Below are 27,108 nucleotides of genomic sequence, written 5' to 3' on the forward strand. Positions count from 1 at the left end.
GTCAAATCTATGCAAGGTAATAAAATTCCATGAAGTCTGTATCTCGTGATCATTACCTTCTCTTTTTGTCAGGGTGTATTTGGGCCTCGAGGTCCAACAGGCCCTAAAGGAAAGAAAGGGGACCCGACCCTCAGCACAGGATCAGGGATGCCAGGAGAGCAAGGTGATCCTGGCCCCCAGGGGCTCCCTGGTGAGACAGGAGCCCCAGGCAAGGATGGAATACCAGGTTTACCAGGGCTGCCAGGCCTTCTGGTAAGTTGATTTTTCTTGGGTGACTAGTGCTATAAATCGTCACACTTGACTTGGCAAGGGAAGGAGGCTGATGGCAGCTTCCTACCTCTGCCACCAACACTGTGCTTTTCCTTTCTGCAAAATGGGAATCTTTTTCTCAGAATGGGTCATTGGCTCACTTGATAAATGCTAGTGACAACTGACCATTATCACTTAAAATGCTTCAGTTTCTTAGGAGATTTCCCTTGCAGGCAATCCAGCTGCTTTCTGTGACCAACCCCTGCCCCGCCTCCAGGGTTATCTCTGCCCCCCTCACCTGGAGCCTTTTGCATTATAAGGTCACGCAGGGTTGACAAGCTTCATTCCCATTACCTCAACTCAGAGGAATTGATTGAAAAACTAGAGTGATAAAGAATTTTAACTGAAAAAAAAAAGCCTTGCTCCCACTGGTTATGTGTCTGTTTCCTATGGTCAGAGGGCTTCGCAGATGTGTCTTTAAGTCACACTTTCATTCTTTCCTATGTGTTGTTTAGGGTGATGGTGCACAGGGCTTCCCCGGTGAAAAGGGGTTACCAGGACTTCCTGGTGAAAAAGGCCACACTGGTCCAACTGGCCCCCCAGGAATTGGGCTACCAGGGGCTCCTGGACCTCGTGGACTTCCTGGAGATAAAGGAGTAGATGGATTACCAGGGCAACCAGGCCCCCGTGGAGTTCCAGGTGAATCAGCGAATCCGATGGCTTTGGGCTTGGAAAACTGACTCCTTGAGTATAGATATGACCTAGATGCATGAAATGTGTCATAAGAAGACTAATTGTAATCACTGCTTTCAATCCTCTAGAGGGTTTTCATGTGGAAAAGGGATTGTAATTGCACTGTGGTACAGGTACACAGAACAATAGAGATTTCAGGTCTACTTCGTGAAAAACTTCTTAATAGAACAGTCCAAAAGTGTGACAGAGCTTCTTTGGGAGGTTATGAGCCCATCATCTCTGGAACATTTCAGACGGAAGCTGGATGACCATTTATTACAAGTGTCATGAAAGAAATAAGTGGAAATTGAACAATAAAGGTATCCTCTAAGTTGTATGGTAATATCAGCAGGGAAGAACCTTTACTTAATTCATAAGATCTCAGACTGAGAAGAGACCCTAGTTCTATCTAGTCTGATTTCCATTTCATACTTTAAATCCCTCCTATTTACATCACTTCTTTTTCTACTTGAATTTCAGGAATTATAGAATGATAGCTCTGCTTATAGATTGTTATTGTGCTATGCTAATAATTTCCCTTCTTGCACACAGCCAGAGCAGCTCTTCATCCCAACTTCTGTGTTTCCACAACTTCTATGTTCCCATTAGTGGTACCACACTTATAGTCATCTGAAGTTGCAAAACTTGAAATTTGTCTCGTATCCCTCATTTGCAATGCCTCTTATAATCTTCCCTTCCTCTTCTTGGTATTAAGCTCTCATTATCTCGTGCCTAGCTTATCAAATACCTATATGCTTGTTGGGATGGATGGATGGATGGATGAATGAAGGACAACAATTTCCTGAGTAGTTTTACATCTCCTACCTCTGGACTTCCCCCACTCAAATCTACTAGGAACACTGCTTCCAATTTTATATCTGTAAAGCGCTGATTCCCTCATGTTACTCCCCTAGTCCAAAGCCACAAATGGTTTCTACTGAACAGAGAAACACTCTACTGAAACTCCTCAGGCTGGAATTCAAAAGTCTCCAGACATGGACGCAACCAACTTCTCTAACCTGGCCTTATCTCATACTCTTCATAATTAAAACCAAACACTAAAACAGCAGTTTATCTCACTGTCCCCACAAAAAGTACATTCATTTCCACTGCCAATATTTTGCCCATGTTGCCTTTTTTTCTGGGATACTCTTCTTCTTTTGTCTATGTACTCACATCCTATCCAACTTTCAGTGTTCAGTATAAGCCCTAATTCTTCCACTAAGCTTTCTCTTGACCCCTATGGTATGTCATTGCCACTTAGATTATATATTTCCTTCCATTAATGTTTTTACTATTTCTAACTCATTATAAGCCTCTGGATACTAAGGAAGGAGAATAATCCTTTTTAGTGTTTCTCAATCTGCCTAGTATAGTACAGTACTCCACAAGAGACTAATATACACACTCACAGAGAAAAGGGCCTTCCCCATAACCAAGAGGGTTTTCTTAGATCTACGTCTCCTCTTTCCACCTCATCACCTAGAAGAATTACAAAAAAGAAGACAGATAATGGGTCTTGTAAAAATGTATTTGTTTTAAAATATACTTTTGTGAATTGATATAATAGTACAAGTTAAAAATTGATGATTCAAGACTCTTAAAGCCAAGTCAGTATTTCAGTCCAAGTCAGTATTCCTCTTAAGGTTGAAAAGAATTTTTTTTTCAACCTTTTATTTTGTATTACGGTATTATCCAATTAACAAACAATAATTTCAGCTGAACAGTGAAGGGACTCAGCCATACATATACATTCTCCCCTAAACTCCCCTCCCATCCAGGCTGCCACATAATATTGAGCAGAGATCCCTGTGCTAAACAGTAGGTCCTTGTTGGTTTTCCATTTTAAATATAACAGTGTGTACATGTCCGGCCCAAACTCCCTCTCCCTTCCCCTCATCTTTCCCTACAGCAAGATTATGAGGAATTTTATCAAACAAAATATGCTTCCTTTTGAAAGTCCTGGTGTCAGCTACAATTTTGCTTCCACCTTTGTTCTCAGAGATATTATTCATGGTCATTCCACTGCCCCTCTGCCAATTGGATCTTCACTCTAGGTCAACCTGTTTGGCAGGCAACTAGGTTTTAAACTGAGTTATATTAACATGGTACCTAAAAACTTAGATACACTCAAATTTGGATATTATCAATATTCAAACTGCTTGAAAACAGGCTGAGTCAACAGAAGGAAGCCCACAGGACCATTTCTGTCCCAAACTTCACTACCCCGGGCCTAGAAAGTTCTCAAGAATCTAGTGATCTAAAAAAGCTATATAGCCTGGGAGATGCCTTATGCAGAAAATATTCTTGTTGCAGTATCAAGACTTTCCAAAAAGTGACTTCATTAGCCTTCTTTTTCTCTCTCTATGGCCACCAAATATAACTCCTCGAACCAAGCTTTCTTTCCACACAGATTTAAAAACATATCACCTGTGGGCCCTAAACATTTGCAATTGTGGACATGACTGCTTGCTGCCATGAAAGATGAAGATGCCGTTCCTAAACGTACTCACTCCAGCCAATTGTGGCTCAGGCTAGGACACATTGCCAGGAAAGGGAATGTAGTCACTGAAGCTTTTCAACCTAATAGTATGAATTATTACAAACCCTAGGCAAAGAGACAACTAGCTGTTTCCAAAGAGGCTCTGATCCAGCTGTTCATAGTAATCAATCACCCAGGTTATCACTGCAGTGGCTACTGTGTCCTTGATCCTGTGTGGATGCGAGTTTTCTCCCCTCTATCCAGACAATTTGATCAGTGGGCTACAGACAAGACTTTCCTTGGGCCTCAAAGAACTTCCATCCCGGTTTAATTTTCTTCTTTACTTGATTGGTCTAGGTGACTGCTGCTGCAGGGAGGAGGTTGGGAAAAGAGACTTAGACACAGAGGGAGGTGAGACCTAGCTAGGTCTAGAGGTTCTCAAATGCCAATGGTGGCAAACCACCCCCCTCCTTTTTGTTCACTTTGTCTCAGATATTCACAGTGGCCTGAGCACCACACTGAAGGCCTGAGTTGGGGAGGGGTGATCCTAAGGCTGGGGTAAAAAGGCTCATGCTGACACTGCTTCAAAGGCTCCTTAGCACACCTCTTCTGGGAGGGAGGAGAGAGGAAGTGGGCACGCAATCTCTGCAAGCGGCTGGTCACCTTCATCATGCATGTTGATGGCTTTGCTGATCTCTGCCTTGAATATCTTCATTTACGAACTTAACTGAGGCCACGACTTGCCTTGGGAGTTACATAAAAGGATCTACACATCTGATATTTATTCATTTGACCTGGAATCAACCAAGATGTTAGAATCTTGATAACCAGAACTGCTTTTTGATTCTGAAGATGAGTTTTGGCATTAATGAGGAAATTCTGAATAATGATGTCATTTGTTGCACTTGTAAAATAGAACATGGGTAGAGCTGGTTTCTGCTTTGTTGGGGAGAAGGCTCTGAATTTATGTAAAGTAAGAGAGCCAGATGTATGACTTGAAGTCCTTACCTTCTCGCCATTTTGACCCTCTGCTTGAAATACACAAATGTGTACAGGGCTGGTCTGAGGCAAAAGGGAAGTATGCCCCTGATTCCTTCTGGTATCTACTCATCTTCCATTTTATCATTATTTTTCCTTCCCTGGAACCTTTCCAGATGCCTGTCCTCAGCCCCATCCTCTAAAGGTTTTGTTTTCCTCTGGTGATCACAACTGAAAAGAATCTATAAAACTGATATGATAAATTGAGGATAGGTGGTTTCATATTTGGACCCGGCCCAGAGATATTTATCTTTTGCCTAGTTTGTTTTTTTAAGCCATAAAGCAGTGGAACTACAATGTTTGATACATTAAAGTCAATGAGCTATTGAAATAGTTGGGGCAGCAGAGTTTTCTCCAGGGTCCCTCTCAGAATACCACATAGGGAGGCAGTTCTTCAGCCTAGTCCAAAGCTGAGGGCAGGACTGCAGCCCTCTCCCCATGAAGCATCTCATCCATCATGAGATGCTTGCTCATAAAGCATCTTTCCACAGTAGGGAGATAGCCCTCTGAAAGAGCTCCATCATTTCAGCACCTGGCAGGATGGAGACGGGTATAACCAGCCGTGGAGGAAGATCAGGTTTGTGGCTATCTTTCCACCTGTGAAAATGTAATTATAGGAGCTTGACGTCTAGAAGGCAGGAAGCTGCTGCCAAGGTTACAAAATACGTCACTAACCTGAATGAGGTAGAATCTAGGGGATGGCCTCAAGGGAGCTCTTCTGAATCCTCCTCCTTAAGATACTAAAAAACTAGTATTCATGGAGCACATACCAGGGTGCCCAGCACTGTGCTAAGTGCTATTAGCACTATTCCATATAATCCTCACAAGTACCATATGAGATAAGTAGCTCCAATTTTACACATGAGACTCAGAGAGGTTGAGTATCTTGCTCATACAACTAGCTAGTAGCAGAACTACAATACAAGCCCAGCTCTGTCTGGCTTCAGAGCTCAACCTCTTAACCAATACATTATACTGTTGAATTCCCAGTTTTTATTTAGGACAGAACAGGTGGGCTAAAAATGCCATCAAGCTTTTGTATTGGAAAATGAAAGCAAAACTCGGGGAGGAATGCCAGCCAGTTGAATAAGCTGTCTGAATCATAGGTTGTATCTTTAAGAGATGTAATTTGTGATTTAAGTACAGGCAAAAGCTATAGCAGTTTCTTAGAACTGTGGGCTCTGTGACTTAAACTAGATCTCTGGGGATTGTTTTAATGAATAGGCAAGACTAATTTTAATTAGCAGCTGTTTATAAATGGCCTCTGAAGGAGCCAACTAACAATTCATTCGCTGGTATTTTATTAAACCTTCCCTCTGTGATCTTAGACTTTTTATTTGCACTGTGAGTGAGTAAGGAAGAATTTGCTAGGGGAAGGGCTATGCACATCAATTTCAATGTCTTGAATACTGAAATTGATGACCCCTTCTCTGAGTAGCAGAGTTGACCATTTCAAATGAGGAGCTGAGCAAAGGGTCACCGTCTGTCATGACCAAGAAAGTGGACTTCAGTGTTTGCTTGGTATAGACATATGGGTCCATCTGACCAAGAATAATGGATAGGTTTCAGCAGATCCTAAATGACATGTGTCAAAAGAACCCAATGGTTTGGGAAAAGCCTCATTCCAAGAAAAGAGCAGTCATGTGAACTTGAGGGGTCTTGTCTTCAAACCCTCCAATCTAGTCATGTGGACATAATAACTAACCCTTAGCATGCATTCTAGGGAGGGGCTCCACCTGAGGGCAGGGTGAATAGGCAACTGCTGTTTGCTGCTGTTCCTACACAACAGGAGACTTTGTTAGAATGTTAGGTCCCAGCACTAGGACACTAGGGGCATTCTTATCCATAAGAAATTGCACTAGGAGTAACTCCCAAGAGCTTCTGAAGCCAAGATTTTTCTGCATGGGCTCCCAGCTTCTGGGTGGAAAGAATAACTTAGCTGTTGCATTCAATGGAATGAAAGTAAAGGAGCATGCTAGGGGGAAATCATCCCTGACTCGATTGGTTCAGCTGCTTACATGTATTTACATGTATTTACAGGTATCACCTTGCCTTGTATTATTCCTGGACCGTATGGTCCATCAGGACTCCCAGGAGCTCCCGGATTCCCAGGTATGGAATGAGGCCAGAAAAAGCAACTGAGCACACATGTAAGGGCCATGTACCAAAGTAAGCCAAGGATAGCCCAGGAGCACTGGGGTATCCTCATTCCTCCTGAGAGGGCAGCCTTGAGAATTGAGGAAATAGAATGGCTGCTAGAAAGGGCTGTGTGGGGAGGGGAGAATAAGAGAGGCCCTCCAAGAGATTAGGTTTTTTTTTTGTTTGTTTGTTTGTTTGACTGCACTGCATGGCTTGTGGGATCCTAGTTCCCCAACCAGGGAATGAACTTGCACCCTTGGCATGAAAGTACGGAGTCACAACCAATGGACTCCAGGGAATTCCTAACTAATTCCTAATTCTTGACTGGACATCACAAATCATAGCCATACCAACGTTCCTTTCCCCTTACCACTCACATTTGGGTTTTCAGGCCCTAAAGGGGCCCGTGGCCTCCCTGGGGCTCCAGGCCAACCTGGATTGCGTGGAAATAAAGGGAACCCCGGAAGTCCAGGATTGGTTCACCTGCCTGAATTGCCAGGTAAGAAGAGGAGCTTCTCCCCCTGCCCCCTGCCTCTCCTATTGTGTGAGTATGTGTTTGGATTGTGGTAGCCATCCATCCACTGTAGGAAGTTAGGTTTGTGCTCTGGTGTAAGTGGGATGGTTTTGATTTCATAGTCAGACAAAACAGAGCTTAGAGCTATAGAAGGACAGTGTCTCAGAGCAATAAGGGCCATTTGTGATGAGCTGAGTCAACCCCTTCAGGTTCAGAGGAGGAAACTGTGGTGCATATGGAAAGTGACTCGCCTGAGATCACAAAGTCACTAGTGACAGGGCTAGGACTCTAGCGGGTGGTCTGACTGCATGTTCTGTCAATTGGTCTGACTGCACGTTCTGGCAGTTCCCCGGATCAACTCCTAAAAGTTGATAAGGGAGAGGGAAGTTGTCATATTTCAGACCCTTGGCTGACACCCTGTTGTTCCAACCTGAGCTTCATTGTGCTACACTGCACCAGCGGTTCTCAAACTGTGTTCCCTCAGCCAGCAGCATCAGCATCACCTCAGAACTTCTTAGTAATGCAGTTCCTTGGCCCCGTGGCAGAGTTACTGATCAGAAGCTTTGTGGCGGGGTGGGGGTGTGGGCCCGACAATCTGGGTTTTTCCAAGCACCCCTGCCCCAGGGGATTCTGACGCATGCTCAGTCTGAGAACCACCCCTGCTCAGCAGCAGGGGATTCATCTTAGGCTATGTTTCCTTGGGTTTATTGGTGTCTCAGGTCCCTCCACCATCCAGAAAGAGGGAGGCATGAGGATGGGAGTTAGACAACTCCAGAAGAGACCAGGTCTTTGACAGAAGGTCCTGCCTCTAACCTGTGCTCTTCAGCCACTGTAGGAGCCCCAGGAGCTGATTGCTGAGCTCTGCCCAAGGCCCAGCCTCATTGAGCTAGAACCTCCTCTGGGTCACACATTGCAGTCCCTGCCACTGGGCAAGTCTTCCCAGGACCAGAGACCTTTAAGGAAAGCCACACACATTACTAATGTGACAACCTTTGTAGTAGGACAAAAAAATCTGTGTCAGAGTTCTCTAACCAAACCTATGACTTCTAAACCTCCATGGCCTTTTATTTTTGACTCTTCACTTTTAGGGTTTCCTGGACCTCATGGGGAGAAGGGCTTACCTGGGTTTCCTGGGCTCCCTGGAAAAGATGGCTTGCCTGGGAAAGTTGGCAGCCCCGGCTTACCAGGTCCCAAGGGAGCCCCTGGTGACATCCTTGATGCTGAAAATGGTGCTCCAGGGGAGCAAGGCCTACAGGGACTGCCTGGGGACAGAGGATTTCCTGGAGACTCTGGCCTTCCAGGACTCAAGGGTGACTCTCTTTTCCCCACCTGTTTGACAGTCTGCAGAAAGGCTTTTAGTACCTGATGTACCTGCATGAATAACTGCATGAATCTGGGGTGATGGATGAACTAGGGGCTTGAAATAAAAAGTCATTGTGGTCTCTCCCTGCCTTTCTTAAATCACCTGAGTCCATTCTCCTATCTCAGTAATTCTAGAAATATCTAGAATCCATAGTCAGGTTTCTTGCAAAGCCCATAATTAGCAGCAAGGCTGGAACTGATGAGACAGTGGCATGTCGGAGGCATCCCGGGGCTGGGCTCTTCTGGAAGGTGGTTTGATGAGCGGTCCCTGCTATCAATCCAGGCTGTGATCATCTGCCTCTTCCTTTCCTTAGGTTTGCTTGGGAATTCGGGCTTGCTCGGCCCCAAAGGTGAGCGGGGCAGCCCTGGAATACCAGGCCGCGTGGGTCAGCCAGGCCCCCCAGGCCCTAGTGGTCTATTTGGCATCAAGGGCAAACCCGGGCTCCGCGGACCCCCAGGCTTTCCAGGCATTTCAGGTAGGTCCTTCAGAGGAACAGCCCCAACTTGACAGACTTAAGCTGGGCCCCGGGGCCCTGGCACCCTGAGGGGCAGTAACAGCAGTGTGACAGGGTCAGACTGAGAAGGAGAATGAGTTGTCTAACCTGAGTTTCACATCTCAAGCCCCCCATGGTGCCAGGTTGAACCAGTTTAGCCTCCAAAAAGTGACCCTCAAATATGAGCACTCCTCGCCCCTCCCCCATGGCCTCTGCCCACCCACCCACAACCCCCTGCCCCACCAACCCTGGCAGCTGGCCTCTTGAGCCAGCAGGTCTCTGAGGATCCAGAGCCAAAGTGTCTTTCACTCCACAGTGGGGCATGGCAGCTTCTGGTTCCAGCCTAGTGTTTGCAGCTTGCCTTTTTCACACACCACCCTTTTCACCCCTGACTCCTGGCCATGTGACTGAAGTTGAGTTTGTATACAACTATTAATATCTTTTTTAATCCTCTTTGTGGTTGTGTGTTTCTGGGGGCTTCACATAGGCTGTCCAGATGAGAAAACAGCACACAAGCTCACAGACTAACACCCCCACCAGCTTGGCCTCTCAGGGAATTATCTTACTATACATTACAACCTGGTAAAGCCAGGGGTCCCTGAACTCATACTGCGGGGTTGGCCCCCATTGAATTTCCTTCCCTTGTTGTGGAATCCCCTTCACAGCCTCCCATTAGAATCCTGGGGCTCCTAGCTACATGATGCTTTTCAATCCATAGAAAACCAAACCAGCCATTCATTTAGGTCCTTGGGGGCCCAAATACCTCTGTCATCACTGATTTGATCCTTTGATTTTTTAATTTCCTTGCTTTGTACCTGAACATTCCACTTTGGCAGCAGCTCAAGAGGTTAATCCCATTGAGCAACTAAAAGCCCAGTGAAAGAAGTCTCAGAATACCTAGGAGACCAGATGGGCCTTGGGAATTCCTACAGTACTTGGCACTAGGGGGTCTTTCAACTCTAATGCCAAGGAACTGGCTGACTTAACTGCTTGCATGAGGGATTAAAAGGGCAGCCCTGATCCATGACTCCCTGGGAGGCTGAAACAATTGTTGGGCTTTAACCTCTACTTCACTGGTTGGCTCAGGAAACAACCATTGTGGACTGATTCATGCTGGAAGTACCAGGAAACTAGAGTCCACTTGCCACCCTGGCTTCCTAGAGCTCCATTCAGAGGCTAAAGTATGAACCACATTCATAAAGGGAGAAGAGTTGTCATCCATCAGAAGGGGTTTGCTCATCCGCCCTGCCAGCTATAGCGCCATGCTGGTAAAGGTAGCCCCTGGCGGGACACCCTGGGTAATAAGTGCTATGCGTCAGCCAACTAAAAACAACTCTGCCTGTTAGTAGCCTGCACAGCCCATTGTTCAAAGGCCGTTTACAAACCCCAACAAGTCAACCAGCCAGAAGTCAGGGGAATGGGCAGTGGCCCAGATCTGGATAGTCTCACTTGACAGCCATCATGTATTCTCTCCTGTGCTGATTCAGGACATCCTGGAAAGAAAGGTCCAAGAGGCGAGATAGGTCTCCCTGCATCAGCTGGAAAGAGAGGCCTGCCTGGGCTGAAAGGACTTCCGGGACCACCAGGGCCAATTGGCTTCCTGGGGAACTCAGGCTTGCCAGGGGCCACTGGGTTGCCAGGCCTGCCAGGTCTGAAGGGTAAGTAAAGTGATCAGGAAGGCACCAGTGGGTGCCCAACTTGCCTCCTCCCTCCTCTCTGCCTAGGAAAGGGGGATGGGGAGGGAGGTGAACAGGGCTTCCCTGGTGGCTGAGACAGTAAAAAATCTGCCTGCCTATGCAGGAGGCCCCTTTTCGATCCCTGGGTTGGGACGATCACCTGGAGGAGGGCATGGCAACCCACTCCAGTATTCTTCCTGGAGAATCCCAGGGACAGAGGAACCTGGTGGGCTACAGTCCATGGAGTCGCAGAGTCAGACACTGGGCAACTAACACTTCCACAGTAGGAGAAGATAAGTGCTAAAGGAGGACTCCCACCCACAGCAAGTCACTTTCCCTGACTGCTGGGTGGAACACTGGGCTGAATAGCTTGAGCTGGAAAGCCCAGGACAGGAACAGCCACACCAGGTTTACTCATTTGCATGAACCCTGCATACAGCCTGATGGCCCTCACTTCCTGTAATTATTCTACTAAACACCAGGAGTTGGGCAGGAAGGGAAGTAACTGGTTCAAGGTCACACAATTGGTTAGCAACAGCACCAGGCTAGATTTCATCTCTCTGCCTCCTGGGCCTAAGTTTATTTTTTTTTCTCTGTGCTACACATGAGCTCTAACTTGACAAATCATAAGAGAAGTGCCCAGCTCTTCTTTCCTTCCTGGTACTTAGTTCCATGTCCCTATTCAGGGAAGTAGCATAACATGTACTAAGAGCTTGGGGTTTAGAGTTAGAGAAACTTGGGTTTGAATCTCTCCTCTGCAACTTTCTAGCTGTGTGACTTTGGGTGAGTTAATTAACCTCTCTGATCATCCATTTCCTTGTATGTCAAACAGGGATAATAATAGAATTTCTTGTTTCTCAACAGGTGAGAAGGGGTCTGTTGGACTGACAGGTTTTCCAGGGATTCCAGGTCTCCCTGGTATTCCTGGAGCAAGTGGATTAAAGGGAATTCCTGGGTCAACAGGAAGAGTGGGGCCATCTGGATGGGCTGGTAGCCCTGGTGAAAAAGGTGAGCTGGGGAATCCAGTTCAGGAATTGCCACCCATGCTTCCCAAGGTACATTTTATTTATCCACTTTGTCATCCAGATGGCTTGTACCAACCTCGGGTTAGATAGTAAGATTTGAGGTTTCCCAATGAAATCCTTTTAAACCCAGAGACCTCAATCACTCTGCATTACCACAGCATGTTAAGGGGCCTTGACACTCATTCCCAGATGCTTAATGGAGAAGGGTTTTGAGTAGGGTCTAAAATTGTAGGATCTTGGGCTTGTCCAAGAAGAGGGTGTGCCCGTTAATGCAAAGTTGGGGAAACAGGGGCAGGAAAGAAGCTGGAAGAACCCAGAAAGGGCCCTGGAGTGGTGCGGGAAGAGCTGATATGAAAGAGCTGATATGACATGCTTACCCTGTGTCTAAGCCCCCCTCATGCGGCCTCATGACCTCCATCCCTGCAGGAGACAGAGGTGAACCAGGCCTCTTTGGGATACCCAGTCATCGACCTCCAATGCTGAACCTCCGCTTCAAAGGAGACAAAGGTTCTCAGGGCTCAGCTGGAGCCATTGGATTTCCCGGACCCAGAGGTACTGGGGCAGGGAATGGGAAGAAGAAAAACCCAAGACAGTTTTCATGACCAAACTCAACTTCTTTACTGAAAAAAGTCCCCACAGTAGAAAAACCCTCAGAGCAGCAGTGTGGGTGCCAGTGGTTGGCGGGAAGGGGCACAGAGGCTGCCTTTCCTGGGCCTGAGGAGTATCTGGAGTATTTGCACCGCCCCTGTGGAACTCAATTTTTGAACCACAGGTGGCTGTACCCCTGGAGGGGCCAGGCAGATAGTGGGGGGTGGGCACAGAGCGGCTTTCCCACTGAGGAAGCTGGGGTGGCCCTGGCTGGTGCCCTATAAGGCCAAAGGCACCTCCTCCTACCCCCATCCCACCCCCAGCTAACTGTCCCCAAGCTTTCCCTTTGCCTACCTGTGACCCAGGGCACCTGCTGCTTGGGGAACAGATTTTCTCTTGCCCAGAGTGTTTCCCCAAGACTTCTGCTTCTTTCCCAGGTGACAAAGGAGAGGCTGGCCACCCCGGGCCACCAGGCTTGCCTGGAGCTCCTGGCTTCCCCAGCCTCATCAAGGGACTTAGTGGGAGACCAGGCTCCCCTGGCTCCATAGGACTACGGGGCTTACCCGGCCTGAAGGGGCTCCCTGGAATCACAGGTTTCCCAGGAATTCCAGGAGAAAGTGTAAGTGGGCCCAGATCTTTGTCTCCCCACCAGGGAACAGCCTTGATAGCAGGGGGATGGGCCCCTATTGCCCACCTTTCTGATCTCAGCCCACTTCCCATGTCCTCCCTGAGCTAACCCCAACAAGGCACCTCCTTGAGTTGGCCAGGTCTTCTCACTTGTTCCCGAACATCCCCTCTTCCGGGCCTTTGTTCACACTATCTCCCTCACATGGCAGAGCATCCTCCTTGCAATTGCTGATGACCTGCTGGTCCTTCAGGCCCCAGCCAGGCACCCCCCACCTCCAGGAGTCCCTGAGCTCCCACCCTGCTGGAACCCTACATCCACTGCCTACTTCCACTGATCCTGGTTGGTTCTGCCTGGGTCTGATCTCCTCAATGAGATCGTTAGGACTTGAGAGCAAGCCTTGCTTGGTTTTTTTGTCTGCATCCCACCACCAGCATCCCATGTTGAGTTTGGCACATCAGAAGAATTCAGTACAGACTATTTGATGTTTTGATTTCAGAAAGGTCTTTGTTGCCTCTAGGCAACAACTGGCAAAGAATCAAAGTCAGTATTTTTTTTCCTGGATTTTTAAAAAGCAGGGTGGTAGGGTAGTTAGCAATGAGACAGGCGTAGGCTTGATTCTCCACTCCATCACTCATTAGCTCTGTGATTTGGGGCATATCACTCCACTTGCTGGAGACTTACTTTTCTCATCTGTTCAAAATGGCAATAGTATTCAAACTTTCTTCAGCCCATAGTGATGGTTAAGGGAGCAGGTATGTATAAAGCATTGTATTTGGTACATGGCAGACTCTGAATAAATAGTAGCAACAATAGTACTGAAGGGACTAAATAAATTGGATCACAGGACACCTGTGTTCCCTGCAGGCATAGTCCCTGTCCTTTAAAAGTATCAGTCCAGCTGATGGAGGGAAAACACACACATATACACATACCTGAAGCAATTGCAAAAGAAACAATTCTCAACCTGCTACTTACATAATAGGAAGGATGCAATCAAAGTGGGAAGGCATTCTGGGAGGGGTCCCAGCATAAGCAGGGGCTCTGAATGAGTAGATATTGTGATGCACAGAAAACACCATGTGAATGGGGGGTGTCGTGGTCATGGTCTAGGGAGCTAAGTGACCCAAATCAGACTGCCACCCAAGGTCCTGGGTAGCATGTGTCCTTACTGGGTACATCTCAAACCCAAACCATACCAGATGCCAGGGGAGGAACTGGGCCAATTGCAGCCAACATGCCTGCTTCTCAGACTCAGTATGTTGGACATTAGCCAGTGAAGACAATTTTTCTTGTGAAAATCATGGGAATATTAGACCAAATTCAGACTCCAGTACCTGCCTGCATACAGCCCACTACCTAGTGGCAGGAAGACTCCACATTCCTTGCAGAATCTGTGGCAGAGGCCTAGCTCCACATGGCAAGGCCACACTTGTTCTCGTCCGTCATGGCTTTGGCATGGGTGGTGATAGCCAACTGTATGTAGAGTGAATCAAATTTCTGGACTGACTTTTAGGTTCTGTATTTTCTAAGAGATTTGCTAGAACATCCACACCTTGATTTCCCATGATACCAATTTTGTTAGGCACTAGGAAGTTATGAATGACAAGACCAGGGTTAATCTGCAGATCAAATTCTTCCCCTATTAGCATAAATATGCATTTCTCCCCTTGCACATCACTTTCCCCTCTGCAGGATGCCCCCCTCCTCTCCATACCTGCACAGAGTATGCAATGGACAGGTCTCAAGCAGTGGCTCAGGGAAGGGAGGGGGAAGAAATGATGGGAGGTCCTGAATGCTAAGCAGAAATACTGATTTCTGTATTGCTCTGAAGGGTTCACAGGGTCTCAGTGGAGCTCCCGGGCTACCAGGAGCATCTGGTCTCCCAGGTTTAAAAGGTAAGGAGCTTACTTCACTCTGTATAACTGGCTCTAGGTTCATCCACCTCACTACAACTGACTCAAATTCATTCCTTTTTATGGCTGAATAATATTCCATTGTATATATGTACCATATCTTCTTTATCCATTTATCAGTCAATGGATATCTAGGTTGCTTCCACATCCTGACTATTGTAAATAGTGCAGCAATGAACATGGGGGTGCATGTGTCTTTTTAAATTATGGTGTTCTCAGGGTATGTGCCCAGTATATTAATGCATATATATGGAATCTAGGAAGATGGTATTGATTAACCTATTTGCAGGGTGGGAATAGAGACACAGACGTAGAGAATGGACTTATGGAGACAGCAGGGGAAGGAGAAGGTGGGACGAATTGAGAGAGTAGCAATGAAACATGTACATTACCATATGTAAAATAGCTAGCTAGTGGGAAGTTGCTGAATAACACAGGGAGCTCAACCCGGTGCTCTGTGACAACCTAGAGGGGTGGGATGAGGAGGTGGGTGGGAGGGAGATTCAAGAGGGAGGGGATATATGTTATACTTATGATTGATTCACATTATTGTATGGCAGAAACCAACACAACATTGTAAAGCAAATTATCCTCCAATTAAAAATAAATTTTAAAAATTCTTTCATTAAAAAAAGATAAGGAACATTTCCCCTTTTACTGTTTTTCCAGAGCAAGGTGGATTTCTAACAGGCCCAGGGCTCTTGGGGGAGACTTTGTGTTTACAGGAAAATGAAAATTTGGCCAAATCCCCTTTGCAATCTTTGTTAGTCAAAGATAGGCGACAAGCAGTGGTTTGACCCACCTGCCTTCCAGACTCAGCAGCAGAGGACACCCTCAGCTTTAGACAGTCTCCTCTTCGGATAATATTTTAGGGCTCCTCCTATCATCTTCTCTGCCCATACCAAGCCTAGTGATGTGTTTCCCAGTGGAGATATGCTGCATGTAGCAGCATTTCATACCAATAGCCTGGTAGCATCCCAGCCCTGAATTGCAGCATAAAAGCATAACATTTTACCCAATGGGTAATTGTGTCAAGGAGTTTCTCTGGCCATGATTTTTCCTTCAAGAGATCTTTTTGCTATACCCCAATACAAAAACGTTTGTTTCTTAAAAAAAAAAAAAAAAATCTATTTGCTGCAAATTGAGCTCTACCTTTTCCTGAAGACTTAAACAATATCTTGATATCCCCAGGAGATCAAGGCCAGACACCTGGAATTTCTGGTAGGCCAGGACCCAAGGGACAACCTGGGGAGTCTGGTTTCAAAGGTAAGGCTCCTGTACTTTTGTCTCCTACGTTTCAAAGACTCCTCAAAACTGAGCATTGGAAGGAATTTTGGAGGCCAAACCTAAGTTCTGCAACTTCTGTCCAGTGCAGAAAAATCCCTACCTGACATGTATCCACTCAGAGGCAGTCAACAGTTTCCCCAAGCAAACCAGCCTACTTTTTCTTCAAGACTCACAGACTTACAGGATAGTCTAAGACCTTTAGGATAATGGTGTCCACTCCATTAATTTATAGTTATCCAACTACTTCTCGAACCTTTCCACCTATCACTCCTACTTCTGGGAACACTCAGAACAAGTTTACTTACTTTTTCAGTTGGTTGTGTGTGCATGCTAAGTTGCTTCAGTCATGTCCGACTCTGTGCGACCCCATGGACTGTAGCCCACCAGGCTCCTCTGTCAATGGATTCTCCAGGCAAGAATACTAGAGTAGGTTGCCATGCCCTTTCAGTTGGGCGACACCTTTCAAGTACGAAGACAGCTGCCACAATACTTTTCAGAGTTTCTTCATTGGATCCAGCTGCCATGGCGGCTCAAAATGGCTTCATCTTCCTGCTCCCACCCCCACCTCCTGTGGAGGAACATACTCCCTTAACTATACCCTGATCACTCAGCATTTTTCTTGATTTTGTAGGTGTGAAAGGAAAAGACGGACCAGTTGGTGATGTGGGTTTCCCAGGAAACAAAGGTGAAGATGGGAAAGTTGGTATTTCTGGAGATGTTGGCCTTCCTGGCTTCCTAGGTACCATGACACATGACAACTTTATTCTGAAAAAGTTTGGATCAGTGTCATGTCAAGACTGCTTCTGAATTTCTGCCTTTTTTTCATTCTTAGGACTCCCCGGAGTTGCAGGCATGAGAGGAAATCCAGGGCTTCCAGGTTCTCCAGGCCACCCAGGGGCAACTGGGCCCCTGGGGCCCCCTGGCCTAATAGGAACCAAAGGTATGTGTATTAGGGAGTGGCAGTGGGGAAAAGGGTCCTTCCCTCAAAAAAGGATAGTAACTACTTTTTATTAGGAGACCCTAGTTGGAGTTAAGCCATATCCAGGGGAGTCATTGACTGAGCTGCATGAGAGGTAACAGGAAAGGAGGAAGAAAGGAGGGCGGGCATGAGTGGAAACAGGAGAACATGGGGTCCATGGAGAGCAGAGTTAGGATGGAAGGTCATCGCCCTGGCATAGGTAGCCTTTCCCTGACTGAGAGATTGGGCAGCAAGTCTCTGGGAGCTGACAGTTCAAGGTCTTGGCATTGCCGCTCTGAGTTCTTCTTGAAGTTACATAATTATCTACCATCCTGGAGGAGGACATGGCAACCCACTCCAGTATTCTTGCCTGGAGAATCCCATGGACAGAGGAGCCTGGCGGGCTACAGTCCACAGGGTTGCAAAGAGTTGGACATGACTAAAGTGACTTAGCGCAGCACAGCACTGCTCTTAAAGCTATGTGTGCATGCATGTTCAGTCGCTCAGTCAAGTCCGACTCTTTGCAACCCCTTGGACTGTAGCCCGCCAGGCTCCTCTGTCCATGGGATTCTCCAGGCAAGAATACTGGAGTGGGTTGCCATGCCCTCCTTCAGAGGATCTTCCCAACCCAGGGATCAAACCCTTGTCTCTTAGGTCTCCTGAATCGGCAGGCAGGTTCTTTGCCACTAACGCCACCTGGGAGGCCCTCTTCAAGCTATACTGGTCTCTAATGAGAGGCAGAAACACTTAGGGTAGAAGGTGGAGACTAGGGGTGGTCCAGTCTCCCTTAGGGCATTAATTAATGCTTCAAGAATGCCCATTATACAGAGTGAAGTAAGCCAGAAAGATAAAGACCAATACAGCATACTAACACATATATATGGAATTTAAAAAGATGGTAACGATAAAACAGAAAAAGAGACACAGATGTACAGAACAGACTTTTAGACTCTGTGGGAGAAGGTGAGGGTGGGATGTTCTGAGAGAATAGCATTGAAACAAGTATACTATCAAGGGTGAAACAGATCACCAGCCCAGGTAGGATGCATGAGACAAGTGCTCTGGGCTGGTGCACTGGGAAGACCCAGAGAGATGGGATGGAGAGGGAGGCGGGAGGGGGAATTGGGATGGGGAACACATGTAAATCTGTGGCTGATTCATGTCAATGTATGGCAAAAACCACTACAATAATGTAAAGTAATTAGCCGCCAACTAATAAAAATAAATGGAAAAAAAAAAAAAAAAAGAATGCCCAGGACCTTTGAAATGAGGACTTTGCAGTGCCCTTGGGGGCAGGACCTTTTACTGACTCTTCATGATTCAGAGTTGCTGGAACCATTTCTGATCTTCTCTCCCCTCAGGTTTCCCTGGACTTCCAGGTTTACATGGACTGAATGGGCTTCCGGGAACCAAGGGAACCCATGGAACTCCAGGTAAGCAAGACCTTGTAAGGCAAGGAGGAGAATACCAACTCTTCCAGAAGCCTGATGGGGCTGATCTTGAGTTCTAGGCCACAATGTATCCCATATCCTTAGACTCCTAGATGTCCTTAGTGTGAGTGAGTGAAAGTCGCTCGGTCGTGTCCGACTCTTTGCAACCCCATGGCCTTATACAGTTCATGGAATTCTTCAGGCCAGAATACTGGAGTGGGTAGCTTTTCCCTTCTCCAGAGGATCTTGCCAACACAGGGATCAAACCCAGGTCTCCCACATTGCAGGTGGAGTCTTTACCGGCTGAGCCACAAGAGAAGCCCAAAACAGTGGTTAGAGGTGGCTGGATTAGAGTTTTATATAAATTTGGTTAACATTTATTGAGCATTGTGCTAAATATTATACCTGAATTACCTTATTTACTGGAGTGGGTAGCCTTTCCCTTCTCCAGAGGATCTTCCCAACCCAGGGATTGAACCCAGGTCCCCCACATTGCAGGCAGATTCTTACTGGCTGAGCCACAAGGGAAGCCCAAGGATACTGGAGTGGGTAGCCTATCCCTTCTCCAGGAGTTGAACCAGGGTCTCCTGCATTGCAGGAGATTCTTTACCAACTGAGCTATCAGGGAAGCCCTCTAGACGTCCTTGCCAGCCCCCAGTTGGGGATGCCTTGATGTGTATGTGTATGTGTGGGGGGGGGGAGGGATAGGAAGTTGAATGGGGTTTGTCCTTCTACCTGCATCAGCTCTCCTCCCTATCATTTCAGCCCTCAGCCTCTGGTGTCTGTGAGGCAGACTCCCTGCAAGTGAGCTGGGCACAAGGGCCTCACCCCCACTGAGTTGTGTCCCCACATCTCTCTGTATCTCCTCCTAGGACCTAGTATAACTGGTGTGCCTGGGCCAGCTGGCTTGCCTGGTCCCAAAGGGGAAAAAGGTTCTCCAGGAATTGGCATCGGAGCCCCAGGAAAGCCAGGTATAAGAGGACCCAAAGGTAGTCAAGGTAAGTGAACCCCAGTCACACTTGGCTGGGAGGGTTGGGGTTCCTTGGGGGTCATGTGGCTCTCAGGGATGAGTTGTACATGTTTTTAACATCTCTGGGGATTTCAGAACCCAACTACTGACAAAAAGAGGGTAGGCTCCACCTCAGGCTTTCCCAGGAAGGGGTGTCAGAGAGCAGTTCAGTGAGTCCTCTCTAGCTTCCAGCTTCCCTCCAGTTCTCCCTTATTAACCATAGGGCCTCTCTTTCTCACTTTGTCAGAGTCTGGTTTTAATGGTCCTGAGGGACTGGGCTTGTCCACTTAGCAAGAGGTTTACCGGAAATCCCTTGGTGTCCAGGGCAGTTGGCAGTCACGGGGCCCTGAGAAGACAGTGTGGCTGCTGGAAGGAACCCAAGACTAAGAGGATAAATATCCCCCTAGGACAGTTACACAGCAAGCAGTTGGTTAGGATTTACTGGGTTTACTAGAAGTCAGATTTCACCTTAATCTCAGCCCCTGACTCATCACATAGTCTGAAGTCCCTTTCTGAGTCTCCCTTCCCCTACTTCTCGGGCTTACCTGGTGGCTCAGACAGTAAAGAATCTGCCTCCAATGAAGAGACCTGGGATCAATCCCTGGGTCAGGAAGATCCCCTGGAGATAGGCATAGCTACCCACTCCAGTATTCTTGCCTGGAGAATTCCATGGACAGAGGAGCCTGGTGGGCTAGAGTCCATGGGTCACAGAGAATCAGACACAACTGAGTGACTTTCCCTTTCACTTTTTTCACTTCCCCCACCTCTCAAATAATGAGAATGAATTCTGATTCTTTAACTCTCCTTAGAAATGTTCTAGAGATGCATATACCTCCCACTCAATGTAGAACAAGACATGAATTTCACGTAGCATCATAGCTGAGAGCAAGGGCTCTGAAGTCAGACTACTGGATTCAAATCCCAGCTCTCCCTCTCACTAGCTACATGACCTTGAACAAGGAAGTTACTCACCCCTCCATCCCAAAGGAACCCACAGGTTTCCTTTTCTATAAAATGTGAATAAGAGAATCTACTCTATATATTTGGTGAGACATCAATGAAGAGCGAGGTAATACATATGGAAGCACCTAGCACAGTGCATGGCAGCTTCCCTGGTGGCTCAGGTGGTAAAGAATCTGCCTGCAATGCAGGAATCCTGGGTCTGACCCTGGGTCAGGAAGATCCTCTGGAGAAGGAAATGGCGACCCACTTCAGTATTCTTGCCTGGGAAATCCCATGACAGAGGAGCCTGGCAGGCTTCAGTCCATGGGGTCACAAAAGAGTCAGACATGACTAAGCAACTAAGCAACTTACACCTTAGCATGGCACATAGTAGCTGGTCAAGAAACATTGGCCATTCTACTATCACATGTTACCTGGGGAAATAATGTTTGCAAAATGTTCTGTTCCTCATAGTTCTGGGGCCTGATGTCCCACCACATAATGATGTGCATTTATGTGCATGTTTGTATAATGGGCGTAGGTTTTCCAGGAACTATATTCATGCATTAATTCATTTCCAGCTGCATTTTATGTTGGGGTATCTGCTGTCTCTGTGTTTACTCTTTCCTTTGTCTGGACCAACCTGTACTTTTCTGAAAGCCAGCAGTTTCTCCAGAAGTGAGGGCTTAGGAAGGGAGGCTTTGTGGCTTCTTTGGCAGGAGATAGAGAAAGGTCTGGGTCCTGGGTGGAAGCACAGGCATGATGCCTTTTCTGTTTTTAAATCTTGACTATGAATTCCTGGTCATTACATTATTCATTGTCTTTGGCTATCTGAGGTAATAAAACCACAAATACAAATGTAGTAAACAGCACATGTCAAGATGGATACATTTCAGGTGCATAATCTTGAAGGGGGAGAAAGGGGAAGTTGCAAAGGAATATGTTTAGTGTGATTCCAAACAATATGTTGTTTAGGGATGCAAATATGCATGGATATTCAAACTGTGATGAAAAGGGAATGATGAACACAAACCTCAGGACTGGTTGCCTCTGGGAGGGAGGGAAGATGGTGAAATCTGTAAAGGGTGTGAAAAGAACAACCTAGAGGGATGTGATGGGGTGGGAGGGAGGTTCAAGAGGGAGAGGACTTATGTATACCTGATTCATGTTGATGTATGGCAGATACCAACGCAACATTGTAAAGCAATTATCCTCCAATTAAAAATAAACTTAAAAAAGCCAGGAAAGAAAAAAATTCAAAGGTATTGCTATCTTCTTTTCCTTAAATTGGGTGGTTGGAACACAGATGTTCATTCTATCTAGATGATATTTTACATATGCTTTATAAATATCCTTCTCTTCTTCTCAATATCTAATTAAAAGAATTTGTTCAAATATCATATCCCCCAACAGGAACTGAATCTCTAATTTGATTATAGAAATCAACGTATAACGAAGGTTTCAGTTCAGTTCAGTTCAGTTCAGTCACTCAGTCGTGTCCGACTCTTTGTGACCCCATGAATTGAAGCATGCCAGGCCTCCCTGTCCATCACAAACTCCTGGATTTTACTCAAACTCATGTCCATCGAGTCAGTGATGCCATCCAACCATCTCATCCTCTGTCATCCCCTTCTCCTCCTGCCCCCAATCCCTCCCTGCATCAGAGTCTTTTCCAATGAGTCAACTCTTCGCATCAGGTGGCCAAAGTATTGGAGTTTCAGCTTCAGCATCAGTCCTTCCAATGAACACCCAGGACTGATCTCCTTTAGGATGGACTGGTTGGATCTCCTTGCAGTCCAAGGGACTCTCAAGAGTCTTCTCCAACACCACAGTTCAAAAGCATCAATTCTTCGGCACTCAGCTTTCTTCACAGTCCAACTCTCACATCCATACATGACCACTGGAAAAACCATAGCCTTGACTAGACGGACCTTTGTTGGCAAAGTAATGTCTCTGCTTTTTAATATGATGTCTAGGTTGGTCATAACTTTCCTTCCACGGAGTAAGCGTCTTTTAATTTCATGGCTGCAGTCACCATCTACAGTGATTTTGGAGCCCCAAAAAATAAAGTCTGACACTGTTTCCACTGTTTCCCCCTCTATTTCCCATGAAGTGATGGGACCAGATGCCATGATCTTAGTTTTCTGAATGTTGAGCTTTAAGCCAACTTTTTCACTCTCCTCTTTCACTTTCATCAAGAGGCTTTTTAGTTCCTCTTCACTTTCTGCCATAAGGGTGGTGTCATCTGCATATCTGAGGTTATTGAAAGTTTACCCCTTAGCAAATTTCCTAGGAGCAAACCCTGTCCCTACATTACATTTATCTAAATAACATTAAATTATGCCATTTATTTCCATATTTGCAGTATATACTGAGAGGCCACATTAGTATATTTTGGGGTTATTTTTAGGGCTGTGACAATGGAATAAGTTTGGAAAATATGCCATCTTGCATTTTCATCATGTGATCACTGAATGAGAATTCTTAAAGAAACACTTGAGCTTTTTTTTTTAACTATGTGAGGTCAGTAGTACCTTTATTTCACGTTTAATAATATATTAGTGTAATTATAAAATCAAGAAACAGTTCAAAAAGAGAAGTTGGCTGCAAAAATTGCCATGGAAACAAACTTTATAATCTGTGCCTAGCCCACACTTACTCTACTATTTGTGGTGTCTTGTTTATTTGTTTTGCATAATTTCAGCCCATATATATGTATAGATATATGAAGATATATTTTCAGGACAAAAATACAGTATGTCTTTCTTTTCAGATTTTTACCTTTGTGAAAATGAAAACTACTTCAAAGACTCATCAAGACATAACTAAAAGTAGTACCATGTGGTTTTGTGACTAGTTTTGCTTTTTGTTTTTACTTTGTTTCTTTTCCAGACTTCTAATAATTGGAGACTTATTGAAATTTAGTTTCTCCTCCTTTATATTTCATCAGTATTCAATTAATCAATGAGCTGTTAATGATGCCCAAATTAACCAATCTGCCATCTTCCCTTACAAGTTTTCATGGATTTTCTATTTATTAGCAAAGTATGAGAAATTCTACATTAATATTTTCAGCTTTTTGGTCAGAACAATCAAATGCAACATTAATATTTTGGTATTTTCTTGTCACAAACAAGAATCTCAACCAGCAAAACAGTTTATCAATCAATTTGAATTAATTCCTCTTCATTTAAATATCTTCTAGAATATACCAAAGTAATAAATACACTTCTTCCATGTTACAAGAATAAAATAGATTTCTGCATTTGTGTATGTGGCTTTGATATGTTTTCCCAGCAAGATTATCACTCTATGTTTTTGATGTATGCATATTATATACATCTTCTATAATCTGTTGAAATTTTTTTGGTTTTGAACCTAACATGTTCAAACAGAAATTTGAGCAAATATGTACATAGGCCAGTAAGTGGCTATTTTCCTTGGCCAAACGGGGAAGGGATTTAGGCAGTTAAGAAAGCATTTAGCTAATATCATGAATCACCTATAAAACTGGTTTCCAGCTTGCCTGGAAGACCCAGAAATAGCCAGATAAGACACCAGGGGTCTCAGCACTCTTCCCACCTCCATTCTGCTGGAGCAGGTGAGGTTCTCTTCTGACTGGTTAGGAGCTACACCCTACCTCCTTCTATAACCTTCTCTGAGCAGCAGCAGACAAGACTGGCTAACTGAATGAAACATTATACAATAGGGACAGTAGGTTTAAAAACACCTCAGGAAACTTCAGTTCCAGGTGCTACAGTTATACCTTCTTTTCTTCCTGATTTGGGGGAAATCTGTTTAACATATTTCCATTACCAGCGAGTTGGAGAGCTAGAACTTTCTGAGGCTCTATTCATCCCAATTCAATGCCAGTGGGGGCTCTCTGAGCCCCTGTCAGCTGTTTGGGGCCGCTGGCTGCCAAGGGACAAGAGCCCTCTGCTGGCCTCGGCTGCTCTGGCTGCTACCTAATGGCTTCCATTTTCTCTGTACGAACTTTCATTTTCTCTGAGAGAGCCTGGCCCTCTCTTAGGTACACAAAGCCCCTGCAGCCCCTTTTATTTATTCTTTGCAGGTTTTCCAGGTCTCCAGGGCACCGCTGGTCTCCCTGGTGCGCTGGGCCTCTCCTTGCCTTCAGTCATAGAAGGACAGCCTGGCGACCCTGGGCGACCAGGCCTAGATGGAGAACGAGGTAAAGCCAGCAAGCGCAAAGAAGGCTGGCCATCACCTTCTGTCCAGAGTTTAGGGAGAGCTTGTCTACAGTCTAGCCTCACATCCCTCCCCCTGCAGGGACACAGGGGACTGGAACGGGCTACATTTTGCTAAAAGGGTTTGGGAAGGTCTGGGCATTGGGGCCCCACAGAGGGCAAGGGGACATTATCTGCCTTGGGAGTGGGCTTTGGCTTCCTATCAATGTCAAGGCCTTCCACAGTGGCCACTTCCTCTGCCCCCTACCCTCATCCCTCTTCCTATCTTATCCCTAGGCCGCCCAGGCCCCCCTGGGCCTCCAGGCCCCCCTGGACCATCCTCAGATCAAGGCGACCCTGGAGACCCTGGCTTCCCTGGAATTCCTGGCCCTCAAGGGCCCAAAGGAGACCAAGGAATTCCAGGTTTCTCTGGCCTCCCTGGAGAGCTAGGATTGAAAGGTATGACTGCACGGCTGGCAACTGGGCCCTTTCCCACTCCACAGTCGGAGATGACCCCTTCCTGCCACCCTGTGAACAGAGACCGGCTGATGATGCTCTTCCAGCCCTTGTCTCTGCTTAATCTCAAGCCCCCTTCCCCCACCAGCACCACTGGGCCAGGCCCTGACTTGCTTTCCTTTGGGCTTTGCCAGGCATGAGAGGTGAGCCTGGCTTCATGGGGACTCCAGGCAAGGTTGGACCACCTGGAGACCCAGGACTTCCCGGGATGAAGGGGAAGGCGGGGCCAAGAGGTGAGTTGAGAGCATATACTGGCTGTTCCTGAGCTCGAGGGAGGGGCTGGAGTAACATTCTTTCAGGAGCCATTTATCACCATGCCAGAAACAGAGGGAGCTTGTCCACCTTGGGGACACCTCTGCCACCATCAGCTCCCAGGACTGAAGGCCACTGCTGCTTTGCCACCATGGATCCTGCCACTGACCTCCCCTCTCTGCATCATTTCTGCATTAGTGTGTACTGGGTTGGCACTCAATCACCACTCATCCATTTGCTGAATCCAGAAATGAAGCCCGTCTTTTACACCACTCCCCTCAATCACACACATCCAGTCCCATTAGCAACTCCTGGGGGCTGTGTTTCCTGAATGGGCCTTGCATCCACTCCCCTCTCATCACTTCCACCGATACCTCTCAGATTCAAACCACCAACATTTCTCACGTGAATCTGTGGTGACCTGCTGACTGGTCTCCGTGCTTTCATTATGCACCTCCCCCAACAATCGTTTCCCCAGACAGTGGTGGGAGAGGTCTTATAAAAGCAGAAATCATCCATTGGTAACCCATGGCATCCCTCATCACCAGTTTTTACCCTTTGCTGCTCACTGTGCTTTTCTCACACTGGCCTCTTTCTGTTATCCAGAAACATCACACCCGGGCTGGCCACAGGACCTTTGCACATGCTAGTTCTACTTCCTGGAATACTCTCCCCTACCTCCAGCCCCTTCTAATGCTTTAATAATCTCAGCTTAAGTGTCACTGATTGTAAGAGGCCACTTATCACTAAAGCAGGTTCCCCACCCTGTAGCCATCTCCACTGCATCCCACAGTCACTGCACTCTCCATTTCCTTTGTAGCACTTTTCACAATTTGCAGTAAGATGAATGGTTTTTGTCAGGTTATGCATATTTCATCTTTTTCAACAGACTGTCATCTCATTAAGGTCTTACTCACTGCTCTATCCCCTCATCTACCAGGGACTAGAACTCAGTAGGCACTCAAGCAAATTGACTCATTTGGCTTCTATCAGTAAGCCAGCTGGTTGAGTTTGAGGTCCTAGGCTGTGATGCCAACTGAACCTCCAGGGGCCTTCCCTAGCCACCTCCTCTGCCTCCACCTGACATTTCCATTTCCCCCACCTGCCCACAGGCTTATCCGGCCCTCGAGGTGCTCCTGGACACACACCCATTGCAGAAGCCATCCAGGCTCCCCCTGGACCCATGGGTCTTCCAGGCATTGATGGCATCCCTGGCCTCATGGGAGACCCTGGGGTCCAAGGACCTGTGGGCCTACAAGGTGAGTAGGGTGCCAGGAAAAGGGAACTTAGTTGGGAGCTGAGATGGCTTTGATTGGGAGGCTGAAGCAACTGGCTGGGAACCCCCAGCTTCAAGGGGTAGTTTCATCAAGCATTTCCTTGGTTTCCTCACAAAGCTCCCAAACTTTTTGCCAGGAAGGAGACCCCCCCCCAAGAGCCAGCAATTGTACTTGGCTTCAGAGAACATGTGCAGAGCACAATAGCTAATCCAGACAGCTTGTCCCTCACTAATGTGCTGCTACTGGAAGGAGGGAGTGGTGGGCAAAGGAGTGTGGTGGGCAATAAAGAGCAAGAGAGAAAGCCCAGGGTTGGGGGACAGAAAACCCAGCTTCTAGTTCCAGTTTTGCCAAACTGGAGTAAGCAAGCAGTTGCTCTGGGCCTCAGTGTCCTCATTTCTGACTTGGGACCCCAG

The 27,108-nt window shown here is 46.6% G+C and overlaps 1 protein-coding gene across 2 annotated transcripts in view; it reads left to right on the forward strand.

Annotated features, from left to right (window-relative positions):
• Nucleotides 1-27,108, forward strand: part of COL4A6 (collagen type IV alpha 6 chain) — a 314,375-nt gene that overhangs the window by 281,912 nt on the left and 5,355 nt on the right. The window contains exons 22-42 of one of the 2 annotated variants that reach the window (XM_043457815.1): nucleotides 73-252; nucleotides 765-948; nucleotides 3,821-3,874; nucleotides 6,542-6,613; nucleotides 7,032-7,139; nucleotides 8,243-8,464; nucleotides 8,831-8,992; nucleotides 10,498-10,668; nucleotides 11,551-11,694; nucleotides 12,138-12,263; nucleotides 12,737-12,918; nucleotides 14,759-14,822; nucleotides 16,032-16,106; nucleotides 16,759-16,866; nucleotides 16,960-17,067; nucleotides 18,447-18,518; nucleotides 19,388-19,513; nucleotides 24,539-24,655; nucleotides 24,948-25,109; nucleotides 25,301-25,399; nucleotides 26,531-26,677. In XM_043457815.1, coding sequence (XP_043313750.1) covers nucleotides 73-252; nucleotides 765-948; nucleotides 3,821-3,874; nucleotides 6,542-6,613; nucleotides 7,032-7,139; nucleotides 8,243-8,464; nucleotides 8,831-8,992; nucleotides 10,498-10,668; nucleotides 11,551-11,694; nucleotides 12,138-12,263; nucleotides 12,737-12,918; nucleotides 14,759-14,822; nucleotides 16,032-16,106; nucleotides 16,759-16,866; nucleotides 16,960-17,067; nucleotides 18,447-18,518; nucleotides 19,388-19,513; nucleotides 24,539-24,655; nucleotides 24,948-25,109; nucleotides 25,301-25,399; nucleotides 26,531-26,677 — 2,683 coding nt within the window. The remainder of the gene's footprint in view (nucleotides 1-72; nucleotides 253-764; nucleotides 949-3,820; nucleotides 3,875-6,541; nucleotides 6,614-7,031; nucleotides 7,140-8,242; nucleotides 8,465-8,830; nucleotides 8,993-10,497; nucleotides 10,669-11,550; nucleotides 11,695-12,137; nucleotides 12,264-12,736; nucleotides 12,919-14,758; nucleotides 14,823-16,031; nucleotides 16,107-16,758; nucleotides 16,867-16,959; nucleotides 17,068-18,446; nucleotides 18,519-19,387; nucleotides 19,514-24,538; nucleotides 24,656-24,947; nucleotides 25,110-25,300; nucleotides 25,400-26,530; nucleotides 26,678-27,108) is intronic. The other variant, XM_043457816.1, reaches the window with a different exon arrangement.

The sequence above is a fragment of the Cervus canadensis genome, chromosome X (genome assembly GCF_019320065.1).
Source record: "Cervus canadensis isolate Bull #8, Minnesota chromosome X, ASM1932006v1, whole genome shotgun sequence".
Taxonomy (NCBI): Eukaryota; Metazoa; Chordata; class Mammalia; order Artiodactyla; family Cervidae; genus Cervus; species Cervus canadensis.